This window comes from Gallinula chloropus, assembly GCF_964237585.1.
Source record: "Gallinula chloropus genome assembly, chromosome: 12".
Taxonomy (NCBI): domain Eukaryota; kingdom Metazoa; phylum Chordata; class Aves; order Gruiformes; family Rallidae; genus Gallinula; species Gallinula chloropus.
This window is the reverse complement of record NC_140097.1, coordinates 17,502,125-17,519,295: the sequence shown is the minus strand read 5'-3', so window position 1 is coordinate 17,519,295 and position 17,171 is coordinate 17,502,125. Positions and strand designations below refer to the sequence as shown.

The 17,171-nt window shown below is 41.7% G+C and overlaps 1 protein-coding gene across 1 annotated transcript; it reads left to right on the top strand.

The window, feature by feature from the left end:
* Window positions 1-1,277: 1,277 nt before the first annotated feature.
* Window positions 1,278-12,465, top strand: LOC311196073 (haloacid dehalogenase-like hydrolase domain-containing 5; the record flags this gene model as incomplete). The annotated part of the gene is made up of 8 exons (XM_084269568.1): window positions 1,278-1,406; window positions 3,562-3,771; window positions 4,849-4,961; window positions 6,559-6,652; window positions 7,875-7,908; window positions 8,799-8,973; window positions 11,095-11,283; window positions 12,069-12,465. The coding sequence occupies 8 exons, from the start codon at window positions 1,278-1,280 to the stop codon at window positions 12,463-12,465; spliced, it is 1,341 nt and encodes a 446-aa protein (XP_084125694.1).
* Window positions 12,466-17,171: the final 4,706 nt, after the last annotated feature.

Genomic DNA, 17,171 nt, shown 5'->3' with positions numbered 1-17,171 from the left:
GCTGTTAAACTGCAGGGGAGCTGGGAGGCTCCCCTAGCCAAAGCTGGTGGTGTAGTTTGTCCTGGAGAACAACCGGATGCACAGGCTTTGCCTTAACTCATCATGTGAGTGTGCAGCTTCAATGTGTGTGTGTTGTCAGGCTGATAGCTGCTGCAGTCTGTGTAACGCCTCAGCCTTGAACTTGTTTGTGCTACAAAATAAACATCACAGTGTAGATGCTGAAGTGTAGCTTGTTCTCTGCTGTGTGTGATCCTGGTTTGAGCATGAGGGGATAACCTCCCTAACAGTTTTGTTCTGTGCATCAGTTTGGCTTGCTTTTGAGTTTCAGGAATGTGTTTGATTCTGTTTGATTTAGTGCCATGGAACTGGCACAGAATGCAGGGCTGGTGTCTCGGTGAGTACGGTGCAATCACTGGAGCATCAGCTTCTCCCTGGGCGCAGGGAGGGTGGTGAGGAGCATTTGTTGGGAGTTCTAGGAAATAAGTGGATTTACTTAATCTGCATGAGCAGATGAACAAGATAACCGGGGATGTCTTTGCAGAGTATCCATTAACTAATATTTGTGTTGGTTTTCTCACTCCTGAGTCTTGTTGCTGGGAATTACCTTTGCAAAGCAGATCCCACATCTAAGCTACCCAGTGTTTGTGTGTATACACAATGTGCTTTTCTCAAAAAAGGCTTGATCCCTGAAGAACTGGGAACAATGTCTGGTTGGCTATTAAAGATAAAATTGTGGTTTCCTTGGTAGAAACGTTGTGCCCCTCCCTTTTCCTTTGCTGCTACCGTGGTGCCACTTCCTGTTCAGTTTGAGATGTTCAGAGCTGAGCTTGCCGGGTGTCTCTTAGGCTTGCTGCCCAGCCCCAGCCCTCTCCCTCCCACAGTAGAACTTGGAGCCGACCTTGGCTGCTCCCCAAACGTTAGCTGGGTGCCACGGTGTAAAATTTGGCACAAAGGCTGGGTGTGCCCGTGTCGGTGGAAGGTGCTCTATGTTTCGTGCCGCCAGGCTCTTTGCAGCGCGGCTGATGTTGGCTTTGCGGGGGTGGGGATGTTTGCTTCTGCCCTTACCGCTCATGACTCGGCGTTTGACGGCGCTTGATGACCTAATAGCTGAGCACAGCGGCCGGGCAGGCGGGGCCGGGGTCTCCCCGTGGCACGTCAGGGGCGGGGCGGCGGTTTGAAGCCGCGGCAGCGGCGCGGAGTGCCGGTCGTTCGCCGGGGAAGGCCGGTCGCTCAGCGCTGCTGCTGCTACCCCCGCTCCTCCTCGCCCCGCGGCCGTTATGCGGCGGGTGCCGCCGCTCCGGGCTGTACTCGGGGGCGGCGCCGCGGGACGGCCGCCCCGGCTCCCGGCGCTCAGCGGGCTCTGCGGCGGGACGGCCGGCACCCCGGCGGCTGAGGGCGGCAGCAAGGTAAGCGAGGGGCCCGCGGGGCGGGCAGCCCCCCGGCCGGCCGCCGTGTCCCGGGACGGGAGATGCCGGCGGCTTCCAGGCGCGCGGAGCGAAAGCGAAACGGCCGCGGCGGGGCGCGGCCTCCCGGCGCCCGAGGGTGTGGCGGGGCACGGCCGGGCCTCCGCGGGCTCGGGGGGGCTTCTGCCCGCGCGAACGGTAGCTCCGGCTCCCAGGGGTGTCCCGCCCGGAGGGCCCGCCTTGCCCGCCTCTGCGGGCCCTGGCAGGCCCTTACCGGGGTCTTCCCGCCGGCGCCAACCCTTGCTTTGTGTCAGGCGGAGGAACCAGGACAGGCCGTCAGGGGCTTCGTCCCGGCTTCTTTGTTGTGGCCGCGCTCCACATCGCTCCTCACTACCGGTGTGTTCGGAATGGCTGGTGGTTCCGTGATTCCGCCGTTGGGTGCACGCTCGGCTCTCAGAGAGCTGCTTTCCTCTGCGTGCTCGGCAAAAGACTTTTCGTGGTCCTGCTACGGCATCGTTCGCTGTGCAATTCAAATCTGTGATCTGTGTTACTTACAGACAGCAAAACAAACACGAAGAACCGCCTTACTACAGAACTGCAGGATCCGCTCAGTAGTTTCACATACCAGCTTGCAAAGCCTGAGATGGCTACTGCGTGTTTACCAGCAAGCCTGACAGTCCTTTGTGTGGCACTTGGGTCCTTCTGATGTAGCAGATGTAGCCAGTGAAACAGGCTGGTGGCTTGGACAGGTTGTCCATGGGGGTTGTTTTTAAATCAAGGGCTGATGATTGTACAAGGGAGAGAGGAGAAGGCCTTAGGGGAGAACCTGCATATAAAACTGAACAAAACCCAACTGCCTCATTAAAACCTGTGATATTGCAACATGTTTGAAGTGTTAACTTTATTAAACTGGGTTCTGTTGGGGAATGTACCCACCTTGTGGGTTTTCAAATGTTGTTTGTGTGTCACTGTTTTGGGAAAGGCAGCAGTGAGACCCAGCACGGTGAGCGTGTCCGTGGCTACGTCACCCTACATAGCGGTGGCAATGTCTGTCTCTGCTGTACCCAACTGCAGGAAAATAGATCAGGTGAATAATTGATGAGGAACAAAGTGATGCTTTTATAGGCAAAAGGCCCTTCTCTCTGCCTGGGCAGACCAGTATGCTGGCTGCTGTCAGTACGTGCCCTGGGACAGCTCAGATAGCAAAGGCTGCCCCACCTTCACTGGCTGGAGTAATTTCTGCATCTATTCTCCTCATTGCATTCGATGTTTAATCTCCCACTTCTTTGTCTTTGGATGACAGAAGAGGGGAGGATAAAACCTAAGTGTACTGGATTCCATTTTAGACTTGAGAAAAAAATGTATAGATTATAGACCCATTTTTGGTCCATCCGCTTCCAACCTGATTCAGTAACTGTTTCATTGCTCAACTGTCCCCTCTGTATCTCCACTCTGTAGGCTGATTGCACAGCTCATCTCTTGCTTCCATTGGTCTCACTCTCCTCTGGTCTCATGAAGTCCAGCTCTTTTCCACAGGCAGGCAATTTAGTAACTCAAACAGCATCTTTGTTGAAGGTGGTGTTAGCTTTACAATGGACTAATGGTTTATAAAATGAACCAATTGAAGCAACGTGTAAGGAGACTACAGATGTCTGGCTGTAGTTGAACCAGTTGTGGAACAGGTACAAGTGACAGCAGGAACAGTTTTAGTATCTAAATGTCTTGTAAACAAGGAGCCAAGTATGATACTTTCAAGATGTACCTGCTGTTTAAAAACTTACTTTTTGTTACTTTGTTAGTAGTTTAGTATTCTGTGTGTTGAAATTACCTGTGAAATAGACTGGGAATCAATCCTTAAAAAGCCTGTATTTTGTACCTCTCTCTATCAGTTTAACTTCATGTCCCAATCTTCTGAAACCTGGATAAGGCAAGATAGAGCTCATAGGCTGCATGCAGAAGGAAAAGGGAGTTGTAGCAATCCTTTTCTCTCCACAGCTATTTTAGTTTTATGTGCCTTGTAGGCACACTAGAATGTACAGAGTTAAAGATCCATTCCTTCTCCATGGAAGCTTTTGTTTTCATTGCATTTAACAATTGTAACCTTTATCAAATGGGTGTAAGGGCATAACTAACATATTCTTTCAATTCCTTCTTACAGCTCAACGTACTGCCATCTTTTGGTTTTCTTTTTGACATTGATGGTGTACTGGTTCGAGGAAAGACTCCAATTCCTGCTGCAAAAACAGCCTTTCAGAAGCTAGTTAATTCTCAGGGACAGTTTGTGGTGCCTGTAGTATTTGTCACCAATGCAGGGAATTGCCTTCGCCAGAAAAAAGCTGATCAGTTGTCTCATCTACTGGGAGTTCCAGTGAGTAGCTTAAACCTTATTTATTTAGTTATTTACTTACAGTGGATGTGTCAAATATATTACCTTCCATTAAATGCTGCTCAGTTAATCAGTTTTGTTTTTCCCTTAAGCCCTCTGAAGTGCTTTGCTGGAGGTATTATAAAAGTAAAATATACTGTCCAAAGCTAATTCTATTTCCATTGGTAAAGGGACTGATAGGTAAAACTGATGGTAATAGTATTTCTTTGCAAGGTTATTATCCTGGGAATAGATCTTGCCCTCTCCTGAAAAAAAAAGTGTGTCTGTGCCAGTGATCACTCTGCTCTAACAAGCTGGATGTCCTGTGATACTGTGCAAAGCACAAGGGAGCTTCCTGCCTCCTCTGATACAAGCAGTTACACTGTATTGCCCCCTGATCTGTGGGTGCTGCAGGCAGTTAAACTTCTCCGTTGTTGGAGACCGTGTTTGAGCATTATGAAGATAAAGTCATAAAGCCAATTCTGTGGTGCTTCTTGTTTCACTAAGGGCCAGCAGCCGTGGGCTGCATCAATAAAATCCTCTGTCTCGTGGATAAAAAGGCATCTTGGTTATTTTGGGGGTTGGTTGGGTTTTCTTAGATCTGTCAAGGTGCTAAGTAATGATTGATAGAAGCATCCTTCCAGGATAATGGTGCTACTGGTTTTATGCCTATGGAAGGAATGGGGCTCTGTAAACCAAAAGGTGAAGGTGTTGTGGTAGAGTTAAATCAGTGGTGCAGTCTAGCAAAGGGGCTGTTAATTGGAATAAGGGCAGTTCTGATTCTTCTTCCCTGTTTGTTTTGTAAATTAATTTGGTGATGCTAAAACTAGGAGAGACAACCTTGTGTTGACGTTGAATTGAGTAACTCTGGAAGCTGAAAGCATGTGTATGGCAGTTTCACCAATGTATTTCTTTCCTGGTGTGTTATTAATAAATTGTCTGTGAAACAGGGAAATTATATGTTTTATATATGTTATCATTTTGTGATTCATAGAACTTGTCACACCTGTAAATTAAATCTAAGTATAGATAACTCACCTGACAAACAGCAGACTCATTTTGGTTCTAAATGCCAAACAGGTTTCACAGGATCAAGTGATGATGTCACACAGTCCTCTGCGGATGTTCAAGCGTTACCATGAAAAATGTGTTCTTGTATCTGGACAAGGACCACTTCTTGACATTGCTCAAGAGTATCTTTTAAGAAAAAACAAACCCAAGTGACTGTCTGTTTAAGTGTTTTCCTTTTTCAAGTTCAGGGGATCCTGTGGCTCAAGCAAAGACCAAATATTTCCACACTACAAATCCAGCAGTAAGCAATGGTAGTTCTTGCCATGATGTCAAGTTTATGTTTTGAAAGTGGTTGCTGTGTTCCTAAGTGCTATGTAGGGAAGGAAAAAAAGGGAAAAACATCTTTTTTTGTTTTACTTGTATGTAGATGAGAGTTTAGCACAAAGGGTTTGTGGTTTAGCACAAAGGATAAGAGCATGACATTCTATCTGGTATTAATCACATCTGACTTTGAGCTCAGTGACTCGAAATCTGCTTGTAAGCATGTGGCCAGGCCAGGTCATGCTGGGTTTGCAGCCATTTCTAGACTAGAACTATACTGGAAAATATTTTGCAGCTTCTGTACTAACTTCCCAAAAGATCTACAATTACGTTGATACATAACAACAGTGGTATGAAAGCCTCAAGCTGAATTTCAGTTTGGCTGCAACTTTTGCATAATCTTTGCTCTTGCTTCCAGTAACTTTCTACTGCACTTCTTCTTCTATTGGGATTTTAATGAAAGTTGGCGTAAATAATACATTGTAAAAAAAGTTACTCTATGAACATTCCAATTAGCTGTCAAAGCATGTTAGAGGTGGCCAAGAGAAAAGTGTGTTATGAGACTGAACGCCAGATAGAAAGAACATGTTTCTGTTGGATAGCATTTTCCTAGGGGATAATGTTTGTCTTTCAAACAACTGTACGAATGGCCAGTGGTGTCAGTTCCAATACAATTAGTTTGTATAACTAATATATATAAATAGTTCTTATTTTCATTTGCACTGTAAGAAGTTGTCTTAGTATTAAGAGTATCATGGCAACTGCTTTTTACATAAATGAGCAGGTTTAGTTTGATTACCTCTTGCTAAATAAGATTAAATTAATGATATATATGTCAGCATTTAAGAGCAGTACCCTGCAAATCAGGAGGTTATCTTTTTCCTTTTGCTCTGCTCCTCTTCTATTTTTGGATGTATTTGTGCATTTATCTTGATTACTTGGGGAGCATAATTAAACCTGAGTGGTCACTCTGCCATTTCACAAGAGATTGAGCTTTGCAGCTCTGGTGGCTTAGGGAAAGCACTGTTTGTGCAGACAGGAGTTTGTCCTCAACTAGCTTGTGTTTCTTTCCCATGATAATTACACAAGATGTGTAGCTGCCAGATAAACTTCTTTCTGTGCTTATGTAAAGATGATCTTGGAGCACTGCAGGTATAGAGTGGCTTCTTGCTTTTCATCTCGTATTTTGAGCAGTAGTTATGAATCACTTCTGTCCTAAGATTTCAGAGACACAGATATATGATTCAGACTGCACAGGTGTGTTTCTGAATAATGGGCTGATCACCTTTTTCTCTCACGAAAGAAAGAGTCAGTCCTTGATATGTTGCTTTCATTCCTAAGTAAGTTGCTTTGCCAGATAAACTGCATATGTTTAAAATGGCTAAAATGGAATTTTAAAAGATTTTAAAAATCTTTTAATATATAAGCAGTTCCATATCCTTAACTGGTATTTCCCAGCCTTGGTTTTTGTCAGCCTATTACCATTGAAACACTGCGGGAGAAACACCCTTTGCTAGATGCAGTGGACCATGAGAGAAGACCTAACATTCTGGTGAGTGGGTGGTTTTGGTTTAAAATTCTTTGCTTGTTAGATGACTTTTGGTAATAGTGGTCAGAATTCAAACCACTGAGCTGGTGCTGCTGTTCTAATGTTGAATTTTTTGTATGTTGTATTTTGTTGTATGTACTTATGTTGTGTTATTTTGTTTTACGTATTTTTCTGTTTTATTTATATTGTTACAGCATTTTCAAAGCTAGCTGTATAGACTTTTTTCTGTCAGTGGTAATTCTTTAACATAATCTTTTATCTTGTAACTTAACTGTTGTGGGAAAAACTACTTGGATGTAGTAGAGATACCTAATTCAAAATCTGGCTTGGAAAGCTTGTTGGCTTCCTTGGGTGTGTGGAAGCTAAAATAAGCATTTCCTTCAGAACTGGTATGTATTGTTTCTAGGCAGTGAGGTTACTTTGTAAATCAATGCTTTGCAGATAACTTTTTTTTCTCCAGAGGACTCCCTTTCTTATTTATACTATTACTTAAATGTTAATAGTACGTGCAGTGTGATTTCAGCTGAATTGTTTAGACTTTCAAAAATAAACAAATAGATACACAGTAAATACCTGTGTATATTGTACGTATTCAGGGCCAGGCTGTAGAGTGGATTTTTCCCATGTGATGTCAAGAAATTCTTTGTGGCTGATAGAATCTGTAACTGGGTGATGCACCTTTTGTCTTGCTTCTCATACATGTAGCTGCAGAAGTTCAAGAAACTCTTAATGTATTTGTCACTGCAGGGAGTAAATAATGATGTACAAACTTCACTTGTTTAGCAAATATATTATGTGTTATACAATGTATTTTTCTTTCTTAGCAGTGTTAAAGAACTGGATGTCAACAACTATTTTTCAAATGTCTCGTCAATACCAGAGGCCTCTGTTAGTTCTGTGGAAAAATAAACATCCATACTTTCATGCACAAGTAAATTAACTGACTGCAGCTTTGTAGTGTGCCAGAGGAAGTTAAACAGATGTAGGAGGCCAGTGAATGTAGAACGTGCTAACCTGTCTGCTCTCCATTTGCCACAAGAGTTCACTTCAGAGTTGAAATACAAGTTTCAAAGTAAACTGCTGTCAGATACATACCAAAATAGAGAGTGCCTTTCCTGTTGGTGTTGCAGAAGGCAACTGTGGGACCTATACTTGAATTTAGTCTTTTAAAAATAGTAGTAGATGTTTAATCTTGTAGAAAACTTTCACTTTTTTCTTATTGCAGTACCCCTCTGCTGTGGAGCTTCCCAAGATTGAGGGTCAGTTATCTTTATTTAACTTGCAACTATCCATTAATATATGAAATATTTTAATTGTACTTTATAATCAGCATTTATTTTTAGATTGTTGGGCACTTCAGAAAGTTGACTGAGAGGATTCTAAAATTCCCTGATTAATGACATCTGTCATTAATTTGGAATGCATCACATCTGGTAAAGCTGTTTTGTTTTTTTCAATGTGTTCAGTTTTCAGCTGTGTATTTTTGAAGTTTCAGAAGGTAGGTGAGGTCTGCTTTCCTTTTTGTCTTCCCTTAACAGGCTATTGTTGCCTGCCTTTTAAAAAGGAAGAATGAGTTGACACATATTCAGAAATATTCAGTCTTGTTCTTAGGGTAGTCAGGACAGTCACTTCAGAGTTGCAGCACGAGGAGCATCTTGTTTTGGCACACTCGGATTTACTCTCATCTCATCTGAAGTAAGGAAAGTGGAAACTGAACTGTAGGATTTTAAAAAATCCACCACAGATTATTGCTGGAGACCAGAAAAATGGCTTAAAACAACATTCAAATTTTGTTTTAAGATGAACAAAATAAGACTGGTGACATTTTTTTAAATACGGGGTGTAAACATAGACTTCACAAAGTATGGAAGACTTAGAAATACAATTTAGAAGTTAATATTTTGTGGTGCTATGGAGAAAGCCATAAAATGCTTAACCTGTAGATTTTGCATTGGGGTCTTGTCACTTCTCAGATTTTCTGTGGACAAAGGGGTATGTGATAGATTAAAACACTATGTTAAAATCAGTGTGGCTGTTTCATCAGGTCACGGTTAAATTACCTGTTCAGCCTCTTTAGACCAGGTGTTCACCTCAGAGGTCTGGTGCCCTGTTAACTAATTCCGTGACTCTCTAATTCTTGTCCTCGTAGCTGTTGTTTTGTTTGGGGAGCCGGTCAGATGGGAAACCAACCTCCAGTTGATCATTGATGTTTTGCTGACAAGTGGCTACCCTGGAAACCCGTATCACCACCAGAGTTACCCTCACATTCCTGTACTTGCTTGTAATATGGATCTGATGTGGGTAGCTGAAGCACAGTCCCCCAGGTAAGTCCAATTTAACACCTGTGTATATCACGATATATTTGGGGTTCCCTTATCCAGTAAAATTCAATGCTTTTATACAGAATGCTTGCTGTAGCTTCACAGTAGCTCTCAACATTGAATCAAACATCTCTAAAGCAATGGACTTTTAGCAGTGCTGCCTTACTGCTATCTAGGTTACTGCATTCAGGAACTCAGTTACTCAGGATAAAACCTGCTTTTAAGCCCTGATGATTTTTGTTTTCTTCTCCCAGAAGTCATTTTTGCCCGAGGGCCTCAAAGTCTCAGTTCAAAGGGAAAAAGAAAGAAAAAATTATTAAGGCCATTGTTTCATTTCATTAGGTCCTTTGGTATTTCTCTTTCCACCCTGCAGTTTTCTGGTAGGGGAAAGACTTGATCCTGCTAGTTGAGAGCAGTGAGTGGTTTTGAGCTGAGGATAGTACAGCAAGCACCTTAAGGAACATAAGAAAAACCAAGTAGAACGCACAGAACAATGTGGCATCATCTCTGATAGTGGGTTTGTTTGACTTTGAAGAACTACCTACTGTTGGAAACAATAGGTTTGCTTCCCCTCCCTTTGCTCACTGTACTTGAATGTACACTGAAACAGTGTGACTGGATTGCTGGCTTCATCTTGAATCAAAGATCTTGTCATATACCCTTACTTGGGTGCAAAGACCATCTGTAATTGGCACGTTGGCAAAATACATGTGTGTGACAGTTTCAGGCTAGAGTAAGGCAACCAACATGTCTGCAGTGAATAAGATGTGTAGTTTCAGTAGTGTCCTTTGGGAAAGAGCCAGTGTGAAGTTCATTTTTTTCCTTTGATAGTACAACAAGTGTGTGTCTGTCGGTGCTGTTACCTCCACTATTGCCTTGTAATGCCATGGCAAAGGTGTTTCAAACTGTTGCTGCTAATTGCCGGAAATAAATATTTGTTTATTGGGATTTCATAATATGGAGCAACAAACCGGTTAGAGAGAGGGCATGAAGGGTCACTTCAGAATTCAGAAAAGCTAATTCCATACTGCATGTCAGAGCGCTACAGCTGCTTCTGCCTTTGTCGTTTTTTTCCTTAAAAGACTATTTTGATTTCTGGGCTGCTACAGATTCAATACTTTATTAGTGCACCTCGTAGCCCAGGTGGCCAAGAAGGCTAAGGGCAGCCAGGCTGGGGAAGGGGGCTGGAGGGCAAACCTTAAGAGGAGTGGTTCAGGGAACTGGGGTTGTTTACCCTGGAGAAGAAGAGGCTGAGGGAGGACCTTATCACCACCTACAATTACCTGAAAGGAGGTTGTAGAGAGGTGTTGGTCTCCTTGCCCAAGGACAGGTGATAGGATGAGAGGGAACGGCCTCAAGCTGCACCAGGGCAGGTTTGGAATTAGACATTAGGAAAACATTATTCACGAAAAGGGTTATCGGGCACTGGAACAGGCTGCCCAGGCAGGGATTGAGTCACCAACCCTGGATGTATTTAAAAGATGGGTAGATGAGGTGCTCAGGGATATGGTTTAGGACAGGTATGGTTGGACTCAATGATCTCGAAGGTCTTTTCCAACATAGTGATTCTGTGATATCTCTGCTGGCTTCTGATGTACGTTATGTTGGTATTTGTTCTTTCATCATCCTTTGCATCTACTTTTTTTAAGAAACCCATGAAGTTTTTTTGTTTCCATGTTACAGGTAGGGTTTTGTATGCTCTTGTGCTTGAGAGATCAGTTTTCCTTCTGTCTGATTCTGTCTGATTCTCCTTGTTAATTTACCTGATTCTGTACATCACTGGCTAGGCATTATTTCAAGAAACATCACTTTTGTGACTAGGGTTTCTACTTAAAAGCAAGTAACACTAACACAAACCATTGCTACGTCTGTTGTGCTGTCCCAGTAATGTGTTTTTATTATGGTGTTTATTGTTCCACCTTTAATTTTCAGCTGTGGAAATTCTGCATGCAACCTGAGGGAAACCTGATAGTTCCAGGATACAGTTTATTCCTAAAAGATTATGAAATAAAAAATCCTTGGGTTTGTTTGGTTTTTTTTGGGATTTTTTGGGGTTTTTTTTGTTGTTCTGTTGGTTTTAAATCTGTACTTAATGTAATGGAATTTGTCTTTACATCTGTGTAGGTTTGGCCACGGAACGTTCATGGTTTGTTTGGAAAACATTTACAAGAAGATCACTGGCAAAGATCTGAAATATGAGGCCTTAATGGGCAAACCCAGTAAAGTGACCTACCAGTATGCAGAATACCTCATCAGGGCTCAGGCTGCAGAAAGGCAGTGGAAGCAACCCATCCAGACTCTTTATGCTGTTGGGTAAGGTAGCGTGAGTCTGACGAGTACAGCAGGAAATTAATTTGTGATATAAATCCCAGCAAAGACAAATGCACAACTCTTAATAGTTTTTCTCATGCCATTGGGACCACCTAATGTTCTTGGTGCTATGGAATAAAGGTTTTGAGCCTCATGGTTTCTATTCTTGAAAATTAATAATACTCTTTCTATGCATAATTTCTGTAGAAGCACGAAAAGTGTTTTATATGCAGCTAAGATTTCTCCTGATTTTATATATATGTATTTTATTTATGTAATAGACTGTAAATCTTAACAAGAAGGATTTGCATGGGTGTTTGTTTTATTCTATTTATTGGTCTGAGGCTTTGGGTAAATAACAGTTGTTAGAATGTAGAGCAAGAATTTGTTTGTGAGGTCATTACTCTTGGTCATATGCTACTGTGTGTGTTGTCACAGCATAGAATCCTTTTCATAGAAAGATAAAGCTGTATTGTTTTAAAGACTGTTCCAGAACCTCCAAGATATTGGAAATAAAATAAGCTCATTCATGGACTGTTAATACCTATCCTTGATTTCCCCTCCCCTGCTGTGGGAGAGTTATTCACTTTGATCATATGCCGTACTTCATGAAAATGGGGTAATAAAATAGCCATAGGATTGGATTTCTTCTGTCTGCATACTTCCATATAAAGTTATGCAAAGTAGAAAATACTCTGTTAAATCAAAACCCTGAAAATGTCTTTTTTACATCGGAATTTGACAACTAAGATGGTACTGCTGACTAAATTTTCTCCTTCTATTTCCAGAGATAATCTCATGACTGACATCTATGGTGCTAACCTTTACAACCGCTATCTCGAAGAGAGCTCCAGAAAAGGTTCCAAATCGCGGATTCAGGCCAAAGCTGCTGGTGGCAGAGGATCTGCCACTGTCTCTCAGGATGATGAAATAGATAACAGTTGGGAGAATGAGTTGGCATCTGCAGCTGCTGCACATTGTAGGTCTGTTCTTGTTTGTACTGGGGTTTACAACCCTCACACAGAGGTACCCTTGGATACCAGGGAGAGCATAACTGACACGGTGTTCCATGGCCACAGAGATTTTAGATTTGATCCTGGTTTAGTAGAACCAGATCATATTGTACCAGATGTAGATGCTGCTGTAGACCTGGTCTTCCAGCTGGAGAACTTTGCACCCAGCTGAGATGACTTGATTTCTTACAGACTGCTCAGTGCTATGCTTTTCTTCCCAAAAAAGAACTGTGCTTTAAAATCTTGCCACAAACTGCTGCTTTCTAAAATTTTTAACCTTTAAATTAATACAATCTTACATTAAATATACTTCGTAGTAGTATCTGGAGGTATATTAATATACTTAATATAAGTATATTAAATATCAATAATGCTTTAAAAACTACTTTGGAATGTGTAATTTTTTGCTTTTACTGTGCTTCTATTTTTATGTTAGTTGTTTTAATAGCTATTTTTTGTAGTAGCCTATGCACATTCCCACATGACATGACAGTACCTTCTTTTGCCAGCTGGAAAATCTAGCTTCTAGGCATTGGGGATCTCAAGGAAATCGGATTGTGGCCTTTGGGTCTTTCGCACAATTACAGACAGAGCACAAGATCTGCTACTGCTTGGTATTCTGCAAGTAATAAGTAGTAATAAGTGCTCTTTCCAATTCGAGTGAAGTTCAAGTCTGTTCTGCTACTTGGTACTTGCTCGCATATAACCCTGCAGCCTTTCTTTTTGTCCCTCTTCCCGTCAGTCTGGAGCTGCTATGGCTTCTCTCTCCTCTGACATGTAAAGCCTTAATAGCAATGCCCATGTAGGATGGAGAAACCTGACTGTTAACACCGTTTCTGGAACTCCAACTAAGCTGAACACGTTTGTAAGGAAAATGGCTGATGCTGGGTGTCCTGTGTGGCATAATGCCTGGCCTTTTTGACTTTGCCTTTTCACCTGCACTTTTTTTAGGAATTAAGAATCTTGGAAAGCTTTAGCAATTATGTTTTGGGCATTTCTGTCAGTTGGACTTTTCCACTGAATGAGTGACTACTGTTTGGGCAAAAAGTGCCTAGTAACTTACTTGAAGCTTCATACTACTGTGGTAATTAACCCTCCTTTAGTGTAATATAGTCCATCTCTTGTCAGTGTTGTATGTTGTTTGGCTCATGGATTTCGCAGCTGTTTGTTTAAAAGAAAGTAATTTATTTTATGTTATTTTTGTAAAATACTTTTAAACATTTCCATCCAGGAGATGTCTCTGGCAATATTTTTGTGTTTATTTGTTATAGTATATGGTGTACTTGTGACATAATCTTGGAAAATGTAAACCAATTAAGTGTGTTTAAAAACAAAGTCAGCTTACAAATATCACTTAGTACCACCTTGGGGCCTCGTGAGGTTTTTATGGTTGGGGTTTTGTTTGTGGGTTTGGTTTTGTTCTTACTGGGTTTTTTTCAAATTACAACTTGTACATACAAAACTCTGGTGGTCTCCAGTTTTCCCAAGTCCGTGCAGAACTAGCGGAACGTTACCTTAAAAGCGTTGATGGACAGATGGTGGCATAAAGTGAAATGATTTCCTGGCCAGCTTCTTCACTGCTTATTATCCTGAAATCAAAATCTGAAAACTCATGGCACGAAGAGAATGTTGCTGCTCTCAAGCCAGGTGGTATTTTTGTTGTGTCTTCTCCATTTTCAAAACACTGTAATCCCACTCTCTACCATCAGGATTGTCGATTCATTCACTCATAATGTTTCATAACTAGCTGTCAACACTTCTTGCTGGATCCAGATTAAGGACACTGTTCTAAACAGTGTGTTGCCTGTTTCTTCCCTGGGCACGTATTACAACAGCATGTTCTCACCTTCAATTGGTACAATAAACAGATACATGCCTATTTCTTTAGCACTTTCCTGTAATACACCAGTCATTTGCAAAGCATGCCAAATCTTTCTAAGTGAAGGTTGCTGCTTTGTAAAACATCAGGGTGACTGAAGTTGCATTGTTTCAGTACTGAAGCATGTTGCAGAGATCTTCAACTGTTACCAGAAGTGGTTTCAGGCTGTCAGAGAAAGCAAGGAATAAAAAGTGAAAGTTGGTCATGAACAGAAAATGCTCAATTTATTTCTTTTTTTTTTTCCACCAGAATATGCATGAACACTTGAAAAGGTTTGTGAAGGAACTGTGTATATACTTTTTAGACTTCATCCCTCATGGAAACATTAACTTACAGCATGTGTAGAAAAAAAAGTGCTGTTTGGCCTCTAATAGGGCTGTTCCAGTTGGTTAAGGGAGAGGTTTTTATTCTGTATCTTGGTCCATTTAAGCTATGTCTGCATTGCAGAGGTATGTGAATGTTGCTTGATGAGTCTGCTTGAGCTCTCATTAATGTGATTCTTTGTATGAATGTGTGATCTTGTCCCAGTAGCGGATGAGGATGCCACTAGAATTGGAGCTGTATTGGCACAAACCAAAAATTAGGCAGATGGTGGAGAGAAAGATGATTAATGTGGATGGTACTATAACACAAGAGAAATGTTTGTATAATAGACACTTGTCCTATATCAGCGAGCTAGGCAAATACTTTCTTGATATATCATAAAAAAAAAAAATGTTTGAGGAAGGATTTGAAAAAGTATAGTGTGTTACTGTTGATACTTACCTGGAGCTCCTGCAAAAGGTGAAGGACTTCACAGCATAGATGCTTCCACAACTTCATTGCAGCACCGAGCTGGGGACGTTGGAATTAAAGATTGTGTATTCCCTAATTAGAACTGCAACCATGCAGCATGTAACTAGTTCTAGAGCCTGAAAGAACAAACTGCTTCCTCAGTGATGCGTTCCAAGGTTACGTGCACCGAGTGCTTAAACTGCACTTGGAATTTTGAAATATTGCTGGTGTTAGGGGTAAAGCAAACTCCTTGCCAGAGGTCTTTTCTCTTTGCAAAATTAATGGAAAATCACGTGTTCCTTCCTTGGGGAGTCCCAGTTCAGTTTCCACTGTTACTTAAATTTCTGGTTAAAATACTTGCGCTGAATTCATACTGAATTCCAGCAAAAGACGTGTCATCTTTATCTTTTCATTAATGTCACTCATCCAAAAGTGCACATTGTTCTTTATATTATTATTTAATGTCTTGCAAGTGAAGATGCTACAGCAACAGATTTATAACTCTTGAAATTTTATGCCTCCTGTTCACTCAGGAAGTGCTACAGATGAGAACTTTTTTGAGAAGTGTGATAAAATATTGCATCAGTCAGCACTGTAATTTCTAAAATTTCCTGCTACAGTACTTTAAAATGAAATTAGATGATTGTTAGTAACAACCTAAGATGAGGAAATCCTTAGAAGAAATCCAATTTCTAGCACTAGAAAGGTGCTTTTCTTTCCAGAGTTCTTGAGGAAAATTGAGTTCAGTAAAATGTTCTAATTATTCAGCTAAAAGTGAGATGAATTAATATTATATTAGGTAAGAAAAAGACCAAGACCCTGTCTTAACTTTTGTTTTCCTTCCTTTGAATGTCCTCTTACCTGGATTTTCACTTACTGCTTTATTACATTTTCAGCTTTGGCATTTCTCTCTTTGAAGTTGTCCATGTTTCCGCCATGTTGTGTTCAGTTTATTTCAATCACAGCGTAGGTAAGGTATTGGATTTTAGAGTGGTGCTTTCAAGTTTAAAACCTAATGCAAGTGAACAGGATGTGCAGAAATAGATCACTGAAACCACTTTAAAAATACTTCTGCAGATCTTGCTGAATTTTATTCTAAGTCGAACTTTTGCCCTTTGTGTAGTATAGATTTTGCTCTTGAAACCTTTTGTTCTATTAAAAAACCTCTCAAAATAGCTGTTCAGAAATATATAGAAACATAAATTGCTATGTGCTTAGTTTTGCTAATACAAAATAGAATATTTTAAACTCCAATCATGTGCTGTCTTCAGTATCACCTGTTTTTCTTTAAAAGCATTTCTCAAAGTTAGAGTGTTTGAGGATTTTTAGAAAAACAGATTTATATCTATATTTGTAGTAGATCTTATTTTTTTGAAATTGGTGTACCATGCCTATTGACACTACTGGCCTGGGTTTGCTTCTCCACTTCTCCAGGGGTAGGTTTTGAAGAGGCTGTTTTGCTGTTTGAGTGAATGAATTTGGTTTTGGGCAGAAGAGAGTGACGTGCTTAAAGTAGAAGGTAATTCTCATTAATCTGCAAATTAATGCCTGGTTCTCTGGGAAGATATCAGTGGCTTGCATCCTAAAAAGCTTCAATAATGTAGAAGCTTTTTACACACTCCCATCAGCGTGAGCAGATCTTCATAGTTTTGGCTTTCACAGAAATAAACTGTTCTTCAAAGCGGCACATGCCTCTCGCTAACCACAAGCACAAGCCATAAGGGTTTCTCAAAGGGAAGTAGTTCAGTGAAGTCCTGGTGCAATCCCTGCCCAGGTGGGAGCTCCTTCTCCTCCGGGAGCTATTCCCGCCCCTGCCGTCTCTTCAGTAACTCTGCAGGCAGCAGAGTGGAGGCTCCCTGGTCTGAAATGCACACGTATGCAGCGTCTCTTACTGAATGTACGTGAGAAGAGAAGGGGTGGATGCCTCCCCCGATGGAGATTCCCGCCATTTCTTTCTGCGATTCCTCGGGTGCAGCTGAGGGCTGCTGGGTTCCCTCAGCTTCGCGGGCTCGCGGCGGGGGGCGCTCTCCGCCATTTTGGCTTTACCTCAGAGCTGCTGACCGCCGCGCTGCTCGGCTGTGGAGCGGTGCTGGGCTTGGCAAGGAAAGGCGACGTTCTCCTGTCTTTTTGTTCTTTTTCTTTTCTTATTTTTTTTTCCCTTCACCATCGCAGAAGTAGTAAAATGCAAACCCATTGCCCCCATGCACTTCTCCAAGGATCAGGGT